At 33.3% G+C, this 11683-nt stretch overlaps 1 protein-coding gene across 1 annotated transcript in view; it reads right to left on the bottom strand.

Moving 5' to 3' along the window:
* Positions 1-404: 404 nt before the first annotated feature.
* LOC149904328 (netrin receptor UNC5B-like) overlaps positions 405-11683 on the bottom strand; it is a 69522-nt gene continuing 58243 nt past the window's right edge. Inside the window, exons 8-12 of the mRNA XM_090106889.1 lie at positions 5940-6077; positions 5384-5525; positions 4906-5027; positions 3249-3479; positions 405-2660 (exon numbers count right to left, since the gene is read on the bottom strand). Coding sequence (XP_089963015.1) covers positions 1516-2660; positions 3249-3479; positions 4906-5027; positions 5384-5525; positions 5940-6077 — 1778 coding nt within the window. The 3' untranslated portion in view covers positions 405-1515. The remainder of the gene's footprint in view (positions 2661-3248; positions 3480-4905; positions 5028-5383; positions 5526-5939; positions 6078-11683) is intronic.

Raw genomic sequence — 11683 nt, 5'->3', positions numbered from 1 at the left:
GAGAGGTTGTAAGGCTGTTATGGGTTTAAGAACTGATTTTGATGACGAAGTGAATCAACAAAATTGTATTCGTACGACGCTGCCTTAGCGATAATATTGAACTATAGTTGCTTATCTAAAAAATAACAAAATCAGTTCAGCCGTTTTGTTGAAAAACATAGAAAGTGTTACTTAGACGTAATAATTTTTAATATTTCATTAAAAGCTATTAAATAGATCAATAGATATTTCATGCTTACGTTAGAATTTTCATTTATTTGTAATGTGTAAAGAAACTACATAAATCAAAGTAGCTTTTCGTGTTAAGTAATTTTCAATCTTTCTAAGTTAGCCTGCTTGTATTTTTGATTTTGATAATTTTGTAAATAATTGAATATGTTAGGTTACACAATAAAACAACAAAATACACAGTTAAACATAATTTATTTAATATTATTTTAATTATCACAGATCCATTTATTTAATAGTCATCACGTTAACAAAAATATATAGTCTACAGCGGTGAGGATTCCGTATTATACAACTCATTTTCAGGTTATACATTTTTCTACGTGTTTTAAAATTATTTACAATTAAATCGTTTGTACTTAAAGTGGCAACACTAATATCTAAGAAAAAAAAATCTTTTATTTTTGTTTGAATTTATTTTTGAAAAAAAAAGAAAATATTAAAATCGTAATACATATTATTTTTGATATATTAAAAGAAACATTATTATTAATAATAGTTGCCACTTTAAGTACAATCATAATCACGGTATATACAAATCGATATATTTCGTAACAGGAACAAAATTAACTGGTCATTCATACATTCCAAAAGTAAAAATATCCAAAAACAATATCCGTATAAATTTTCCCACTTCACTAACATTACCATACTTTAGAATTTTAAACTTAATATTTTAAATCATATATTATAGTGATGATAGAAAATCTATTATAGAAATAGGCAGTGAGGGAGAGTAGGTATATAAGTAAAGTATAAATGCATTTTAGTCTTACGATAAACGGTTATTTTTACAATAAGCTCTGCATAGTGCGTATAGATAGCCAAATAATATCGATAATTTGGCACGTATCCCTAAAAACTGAAAAAGCAAGAACAAAATGTATATTCCACATTCCAATACAATGAACACTCAAACGCTTATAAAATTAACAAGATGGCCGCGCACGACCGAGTTCTTTTAAAGATTAGGCACTATTATTGCTACTATAATATAATTTATTCCGCTTATCTACAGCATAGATAGAGCTTCTATACAAAACTACCACGATTTTACACGGCCAACGGCCCGTACTATGTTCTAAATAACATTTAATCTACAAGATAATTAGCAACGAATTCAACGACGAATGCTACGACGTAAAAATCAATACAAATTCTACTTAAAAAAATACAAAAATTGTGCAGTGTAAGTAAGCCGTCGCCTTAAGTCGAAATGGAAATGAAACTTCAACTAAAACTAGTCGAAGCATTCGCCGTTGCGTCGAACGAACATTAAGTCCCAATTCATAACCAAGACGGTCTACCTTGAAGCAAGTCGGCGGCGTCGTGCCTGTCCATTTGTCGCAAGGCTGTCGCCAGCGAAGATATAGCCCCCGGGCCTCTTTCTCTACATTCCCAAAGTTCCAAAATAGCCTCCGTGGGGGAGCTCTTAGTCGCAAACCAGGTAGTATACCGATCGACCCCTAACCTTGACGCTAAAGCACGCCAGTCATTCCCGCGTGCGTTCGGCGGATCGAGAATCGCACATAACTGACGTTTGATCCGAACGCTCAACTTAAATGGTCCTTCTGCCTCATTGACGCCCGTCTCGTTGACTGTTACGTTCCGTTTCACACTCCCGTCGTCACTCGCGTCACTCCTTCCCAGTCTCGCTTCAAGCAAATTCTCTGTGATATTGAAATTTCTGGATTCCCCACGCGGCGATCGGCCGCGATGAGTCATGTCCACGGATATTCGGAATGTTTGCTTGTACGAAGGATTCGTCCTTTGACACGCGGATATCGAGAAGTCGATATTGTCGCTATCGTACGTCCGGTCTAACGTAAAATTGCAGTGCACCGCGTTGTAATTCGACGTCCATATGTGGTTGAACGGAATCTCTTGGTACGCTACGCCGGGTTTCGCTTTCCAACCGGGACTGACGTGTTCCAAATTCAAACACAAATTGGAGCCGCCATCTTGGAATAGCAAAGACTTAGGTCGGTCTAGAAGAACACCGCCGAGTTTTTTCTCTTGCTCCTGGCAATAGTACGTAGCGCAAGGCGTGTCTTCGAAAATATAAACGCGGATCGTATATTCGGTGGCTGTTTCGTTAATGGGAGTAGCGTAGAGTGCTAATTGGAGCGCTTTTACGGCTTTCCCGTTGAAACTTTCGCCGACTAGAACAAAAGTCGTCAGCATGTCTGTGACTAAGAATATTTTATCGGTGTCTAGCTGCGTAAAAACCGGGGTGTTTATGGTCTCTTGGCCGAGGTTGACGACTTTTTTCCAGTGCGGCGAGTTGTCTTTGTTGTTGTCTATGGCGTATAGGGCGAGATTCCAGAAGCCATGCTTGAGGCTCGCGCAGTGCGGTATTTGCAATATAACCGACTTGCTAAGTTGGAGTCTAGGCGGGCCACATTTTACTACCGGACTGAGTTGCGTGATACCTGCGGGCAAAAAATTATTTTCAAGTGAGACGCTGCGGGCGGATGTTTTAAATAAATTGCTACTTCGTTAGTAATTATATGTTGAAATTGTTTGCCGATGTTTTTGATATGGATAATCGTTGCGGATTAAACAAATATTGGATGTAGCTTTTTTGCCTTTTTATTACTATTAATTTTAAATCAAGCCTCGAATATAGTAATTGAGTATAAGTTTTATCGATTGCTTTAATTGGTTATCGCAAAAAACTGAACCCTTTGAAGTTGACTTAACCGTATCGAATTAATATTTATACTTCAGAAGTTAATAAAGTTGATTGGGTACAATTTTTTTACAGGATAATAATTTTCTAACAGATTTATGGGATCAGATAAAAATTATATAATTTAATCGTTTATGTATTAAATTGATACGTAATTAGATATGTTTTAAATCTTAAATTTTTACTATACTTATTAGAAAGTATGATGTATGTATTAATCTTTATATTTGAAAAAAAAAAATTTTTCGAAATAGAATTCTTACGAAAAAATATTTTTCCTAAAATTTCCACTACATAAAAACCTGAAAAAACATTCAAAAAAACTCACCTTTCCCCAACCTAGCGCGATATCTATCATCCTTAACAACCGCGACGTACAACTGTTCCCGTCTTCCCCTGGTCAGCGCGCCCTCTGGTATGGTCAGCGCGACCCCCGCGGGGAGACTCAGTCGAGCCCCAATATTGGACACTGATAGAGATTGAGATGTGGGGGAGTTTGATACTAGTTCAGCAAGTTGCAGGGTCACGGATTCGTTGGCTGCGTCGTACATGGACCCGGCTGGAAAAAAATGGCTATTTAGAGATGATTTAAGGAAATATATGGAAAAAAGTGGGAAGGCGATCGAAAATATAAAAAAATACCTTTTTTGTTATCTGATTGTTTTTTTGTACAGAAATGTGTAATAACTGCTTTTAGAAATAATGTGTATCCTGAACATTTCGGTTGCTTTTTGATAAGGTATTCAAACAACATTATTTGCAACATTATTTCTAAAAGCATTCAACCAATATACTTTATGTGTTTTGTAAAATATGTACTTCTTGACTCCCGAATACCTTAGTTATTAGGAGGAGTATTAGATCTGAATGTCATGTCCATTACAGATTGATTTTCTATTTTTGTTATAGAAATCGTCAGACAAATAGAGGTCTATTGTTTTATTTCTTCGAAGACATAAAGACCTCTCGATTGTCAGGCACGTGGGTGAACAAGGAGGCTTAATGAAACAATATAATCCGCTTATGAGAAATAATAGTTAGGTAATTTTATGTATTGGAGATTTAAATCTCTTAAAAGTTGGTTCGATAGTTGGTTTGTCATATATTTACGATTCACGTCTTGTTGTTTTGACCGTTTGCCGGGGTTTGTTGCCGGGGTTTGTATAAAACAACGAGACAAGGTAATGTAATGTCTACATGACGACTATATAATATCTGTATATCAACTTTATAATGACTCCATAATTATTGATTTGCCAGGGTTTGAGTTGTGGCAATATTGCTGATACGTACATGTAGTCGCTACAACCGGAAAAAGATTTTATACTACGCAAACATATTTATTTCACAACTTCGTATCTTAAAAGACTGTCTGACCACCCTATTAAACATGAACTATATTCATTTTAATCCAATTTGTTTTACAAATTGTTGATAAGAATCGAATACTCGATGAGTTTGGCTCACAGTTGACTCAACGGTGACTCATTAGAAAGGGGTCATTTTATACGATTTGTACTGCAGATAGGACATATAGATAGCTGGTACTAATTAAATTGTTTAACTATTGATATAAACGTGTAAATAATTTATGAAATTACGTAAGTAATTAAAGTTTGTATTTTTTTATAAATTTATTACTAAGTAGGTAAGTATAATGGAGATTGTAGTTTGCAACTGTGCCGGAGTTAACTTATGATTTTATGCGCACCATCTGAATTAAGCATGTCTCCAAAGAGTCCCCAAAGAGCAACCCGCCTAATTAAGTATAATATGTGCACTTTCGTTTTAAGTATCCTAATATGAAAATAAGACGAAAACTAAAGATTGGAATTAAATTGTACACTTATGAATAAAACACTTGAATTAAAAAATATAAGTAGAAGTAATAGGTAATAGCAGTAGTATAAAAGTACATGTAGTAATCGTAGAAATAGTAACATTATTAGTAGTTTTAGTAGTAATAGTAATAAGCATATACTCACAACTTGTAAAGCAGCTAGAGGCAGAATGTTCAGACTCGCTATACGGTTTCGTGTCGTATTCGTCACTGTGCCCCTTGCTTGAAGCACTTGGGGTAATTTGTTGGTCCACGGGTGATGCATAACTAGATAAAAAATGTAAATATTAATACTAAAATATACTGGAAATTGGATGAATCCGTCTATTCGATATAAAGAAATAGAATACTTCAAAATAATAGTTTTGTCTTTAACCAGTTGATACTTGATAGATAAAGCACACAACTTTGAGGTATAAGATGTTGGATTGGAAGATGAAGATAAATTACTGTTATTTGCGGAGAGAATGAAACATATTTCAGGTAAATGTAATAACAAGTTTAAAATACGAAGAGCTTATGTTTTCAATTTTTAAGTACATAATATGTGTCTTTATCCTGATTATTATTTTGCCAAATTTCATTTCTATCTCATTAATTATCATCATTCAAACTTAGCTTACCTATTAGTAAGATGCGGTACATCATAATGGTGTTCGGTCCGAGGGTCCGGGGGGTCGTAGCGGGGGGGTCGGTGCTGCATCAGGTCTGGAGCCAACGAGAGGGACTGCTTCTCCACCGTGGGGTAGATTTCTGGTTGGAAGTCTAGAACAAATTGTTCTTTTGTAGATAACGATGTATTTAAAGTAAATTTCAGTATTTTACTGAAGATGATGATCTTGAACGAACTTGATGAAGTTTTATAAACATAATATACTAACACAAGAACAAAAATAAAGCAAATATCTACTGTATCATTATATAGAAAAGCTTTCAACAATCTATTAAATGTTTATATATTTTTTTTTGTGCAGCTGCAGCGTGCTCTGGTGCTTACGAACCATTATAATGTGTAATCATTTATTTTTTACCTCTGAATGCATTATTTTTGTTTTCTAAAAAAATCATAAATCAGCTTATTATATTACCTCTTCAATTTGCTTATCACAATGCTAATACACGTAGTATTTATAAACTTACAGTCTTCTCTCCTTAATTTACAATGATATAAAATCTCACCTGTCCTCGTCATAGTATATAACGAATGGTCTCTAGTCTTCCTCTGCAGCAGTTTATACAGCACGGCTGCACCAGCGAGGAACACCACCACGGCCACCGCGATACCAATGTATAGTGGTATGTCGCTGTGCGCAGCTACTGTAACAATATTGGGGGTTAGAGCTATGGTAGTTAGACTATGTAGGTGAAAAGTAGACGATAATATGTTATGACGCGAATTTAAAAGAGCAATTCTACGTAGTTTCTTTACATTTCTGCTCCGAAGAAACTGCTTTTCGGATCGGTTGATAATGGTAAAAACTATGTTATGACGATTCAAAAAAGCTTCAAGAAGAATTGTAATTGAATAAATAAATGTTTGACTTATGTGCGAAAACATAACTGAAAAAAATGTGTTTTCAACTATAGACAATTTTACAACTTCTTAACTTACATAAATTAAATGAAATATTCAATGTGATGTATAGAACCATACGTAATCTCTAACTTTATTTTATTTTTTATGCAAGTGTAAAAGTAAGGCATAGGTCAATCGCCATTCGTTAATACTACGAAGGCACGCACAAAAACCAATCATTCTATATTTTAATAAAATTGGTTTTTATGAAAATGCATATAACTTAAAAATGTTAATCTTATTTTCAGTTCCGACACGCGATTCTTCACAAGATGCCGTACAAAGTTAAGGGAAGCGGAATAAATTACAAACTTTTAACTCACTTTACGAGAAAATATTGCTACGTCACTGTTGGTAAACTTTCCGAATGGCTTCTATGTAAACTTAAACACTAGAGTATTATATTAATGAACAGCTGTGCTAAAAACTGAACACTAAATATTTGTGCTATGTTAAAGTTTAATATGATTACAATGTTGTTGTAAGTAAAGAAATTACTGCATTTCTATGGAATGGAGAAGATATTTGGTATGGTATATTCACAGGGTATATTAATGATATTGATAGGTAAGTGCTGTTTAAACATTAAATGAAATCTGATACAAGACTCTAGAGTATCTTTCATTAATAATACAGTTAAAAATATCCAATCTAACTTCATAAAATGGTCAAAACTAGTCGCAAAAGAAAAATCCATTGATACCTCATTTCTCGGACACAATTACGCTATTTGCGATATACATCACAAAACTAGTCATAAAAGTACTGTCAAAATACACTGTGGCAGATAATCAACTACACCTGTATGATAAGCTTTTAAAATTTTACGAGTTGGCAATAAAATTTGAAATATGTTCACATTGAAATGCTCACCACAGCCGCTGCCTTTTAGGGGGTTTATAAACCTGGCAACACTAACCTTGAGTAAAATCTTAGAAGGGAAGCGAAGAGGATACAAATTTACTAATTATTTTTTTTACGAATCTGTGTTTTTACGTATTGATGTTCAAGATCAAACAAGAACAAAATTAGAAACAATTTAAACTAACATATTCTTTAGTAATGTTGAATTTATAAGTATAGAAATATGGGAGCTTAATTTTTTGAAATATGCATGGATTAATTATCTGGGTATTGTATTTTCTATAGTATTCTTCTGAATACAAACATTATTTAAAATTATTAAAACTCAAACCAGGCCGAGCGTTTATCTAAGGAATAAATAGGCTTTATTTTAAAACAAAGGACTTCATGCTCCTTATGAAACTTATTAATACCTATTTATTTTAATTTATTATTATTCCATTTTAGTTTGCCTTATATAAAACACCTTGACACACTTTTTAATTCTTAATATAAATACAATTATTTTTTTGTGTAGTCGTATATGACCAGCCTTAATTTAACCTATCTATAGACGATCTAAGATGAAAACTTAACTCTGCGTTTTATTACCGCAGTGAAACGGGCATCGCATTTCTTGCTATAGCTTTTAATAATATTTATGTCGTCCTCGACTTTACGATTCGTCCCTGGATGAATTTTAACGAGATATTTTTTGTAGGACTTCAAATTAGAGGATTTTAACGAGTGTAAGTTCGTATGGGAAGATGGATAGGGGATCGTGTTGTTCGATTAATTTATATGATTTAATTAGGATAAACATTTGATGTTGGGGACAGATATAATATGTAGAATACTTTTTCTTTTTAATAAAGTTTTCTTGAGATTTACTACGGTCATCAACAAGAATGTCAAATGATCTAGCAACTTATTCCAAGTCATTGAACTGAAAGAAACAATTCTTCGTTTATTTATTTATTTCATAATAACAAGTAATTAAACGGTTTTACCCCAAAGCATTGTTGAATGCATGCATGTTTAGTTTGAAAAAAATAATAAAAACAGAATACAATTTTCATTAATTATCGACTTAAGAATTTAAAAACATTCGATTTATACATATTTAAGGACGTATTAAATAAATCTGTCTCGGGTAGCAGAGCGAGCAAGTCGTTTACCAATTTTACCGAACGCACCAAGGAGGCGTTACGGCCAGACACAGTTATAACTGTTAGGTCTTTATAACCAAAACATCGAGGGGACAATGGGCATTTACTATTTTAAAATATACCCCTCTAACAGATTTGTCCTTGGAACCTATATATACCAAGATACTAAGAAATCCTTTGCTTCGATTCCATAGTTACACATTATTCAAAAATAGACCAAGCCTAAACAATCTTTCTTGATTCGTAAACACATCGATTTTCAAAGCTAATGCAGAAATCAATTGAAGCAATCACCGTAAACCAAAACTGACAGGTAATCAGAAGAAAAATGTTATTGAAGCCGAAGAACACCCAATGAAAAAATTCAAGACTTGTTTCGAAACACTATTAAGCAGTAGTTTTATGAATAAATTATTCTAATGTACTTCTAATATCAAGCACAATTCATGAGAATAACATTTTTAAGACAAAAAACATAATTTATATAGCAAAGTGCATCAGCAAGTCATTTTAACACGCTATTGGATGATTTTGTATTTACAATACAATACAAAAAAAGATTTATTGCAACCAAACAACACAATGATAAGCTTATACATTCTAAGACACCATCAAAAAATACATAAAATTACAAAAATAAAATATATGATAACAATCGAATTATATCTAACATTAATTATATCAAACTTGCATTGTAGCTGCAAAAAGGCCCTGGCTCAGCATAATGTTGCAGAGGCAAACTCCACAACGCTGGTAATTCTGCCAGATACCCACATGACTAGTTTGCGCCTCTAAGATGGAAGGAGTATGAAATAAGATAAATAAAATAAAAAAATTAAATTAATAAAATTATAAATAATAATAAATAGATATACAATAAATATAAAGGATAAGTTATATATATATATATATATATATATAGGAGACAATATTTTTGGTCAAGTTTATGGGTAGTATATAATATCTATGTGTTAACCTTGAAATGAAGTCGATATAAGCAAGCAATAAGTAATAACAATATAATATAATATAATTTTGGATACGTATAATTATAGGTATTAGGTATTGTCGAAGAATATTAAATGACTAATGTTGGAATTTTTATTTCACTTTTGACTGCCTCCTTGGTGTAGTGGTTGACGCGTGAGCGTAGCACCGAGATGTCCTGGGTTCGATTCCCGGTGGAGACGAAGAAAAAAATGTCTCGGTCTGGTAAGACAAAGGCTGATCACCTACTTATCCCTAAAGAAAATCTATCAGTAAAACAGATGTATAATGCATCTGCCCCTTACCCTAGTAGGGGACATGGGACTTCAGAAAATATCACTTTTACTAGAGTCGATAATGTTTCTCAAAATATACCCATTAAGGAGACGTAAATAACTTCTAGCTACCCAATATCATTCAAAACTATAAACCAGTTCTAAATAAAGTCATCATTCCAGTCTATATCGATGCAATTAAACAAGCGAAGGTATAATTTACCGAGATCGTAATCTAAAAACGATTATCGAGACATCGATAGGATCGTTAGTGACCTAAATTATATTTCCGCTTTTTACCTGTATAAAAAGATGGGAATCTTGTACAGCCGGAGGCTAGATTTTTATCGGAAACTTACAGGTTGGTCTTAATTTAGCTCATAGATTTGAATAATGGTTGTGATATTGTGGGAACATGAGTTGTGTTTGTTTTTGTGCAGTAGAAAAAATCATGAAGTAGATGAAAGTTCTTTAATTTTCACCACTGTTTCGTAATTTGTTCGTCGGTATAGTTAGAGCAACGAAACTGATTGCATGTATTACAGTCAAATGTATATTTGAATAAACCAAGTTATTTATAAATTCTTAAAGCTTACCATTAGTATTTTCCACTTTAAATAGCAAATAATAGTTAGATATTCTAAATAACACCCATAATACACATCTCCTTAAAAGACGCGTCCATTCAACCCCAACTACCAAAAGAGCATAACAATATATACAGCTCACTTACATAGAGCATAAAAATATATGCATTATGGTGGATGTATATCAAACGAACATAGAGCTAGAGCTAGAGCACTCTTTGGTGATCTTTTAGTGTAAACGAAAACTCGTATTCAGTGTTGTTCACTGTTCCGTATTAGAACATTGCATAGAATCTTTTCGAACGCATTGAACAAGGAAAGAATGCTCTACGATTAGCCTGTTTACACTAAAATAATTTGACATAGTGGGGTTAGAATGAGCATTCGCTCTTTTGATGTAAATGCACCGTTATATTGCATTTAACAAACCACAAAAACACATACAAAATATGCATTTCTGTACGTACTAAGTTACATTTCGTACATATTCGCACATTGTCAGCCGAACCACGTTTGACCCACATACTGCGATTCAATACACGGCAGGTCGTATGGTTTTTGGAGCAATTTTCTGCTAAATAGAAATGAGGTGACTTACTGCGGTTGTGCATAGATTTTAAGCCGCGATGAATGAATTCTTTTTGAGTTTAAACTTTAAATATTTGAGGTTTAAACTGCGCTTTTAAACTTTACGGAGGATTTGCGTATAAGTAATTCATGTTATATTCAATTAGAAATTTGATATTTTATGATTGGAAAATGTAGAAGCTACAAAGGCTAAGAAAGTAAAACATTGCATATAATATAATTAACACAACTACACAACCTACTGTAAGCTATTAAAATTTTGTAATTTGTATTAAATCTATTCAATATTGCACACAAGATTTATTAGAAAGGTTTGTACTATTCCACGTTCCGGGCTATAAATCTAACATTACCAAATTACGTATCAAAAGGGCTCACTAACAATCCGAAACTATTATTAACAGATACGAAACTCACTAAGTGCCACTCAGTTATTGAAGAACACGACTTTATGCGCCATAAATTAAATATTTACATATAAAAACCACAAATTGTCCGTCCGTAGCACCATTAAGTACGCACGCGTGACGCAACGTGGTCATGATGTTCATAAATCTCCAATATAAACATAAGTTTATATCCGCATAAGATATATAATACATCCGTCTCTCGGGTGCACTCGGCCGTTAACTAAACGTCATAAAACGCTGTTGGAATTAATTTGCGTTAGCTTATCCGATTAACCTGTGACTGCTGGCTTAAGCTGTGACATAGTAAAGGGGTGTTAGGGACCCGGGGTTTCGATTTGATCCTTGATTTTGATGATGGTTAAGTGGACCATTTGCGAATGGCTGAAAACTGTTTATTTATTTTCATTAAATGTCAACTCTATTTGTCTTGGTTCTTGAGTCATGAGTATCCAGTAAGATATTTGTATCAATAAAATTGTTTATTGTTA

Source organism: Colias eurytheme, chromosome 11 (assembly GCF_061535395.1).
Source record: "Colias eurytheme isolate Ceu_HAF_F1 chromosome 11, ilColEury1 Martin Lab GWU primary, whole genome shotgun sequence".
Taxonomy (NCBI): Eukaryota; Metazoa; Arthropoda; class Insecta; order Lepidoptera; family Pieridae; genus Colias; species Colias eurytheme.
This window is presented reverse-complemented; position numbering and strand designations above follow the sequence as displayed.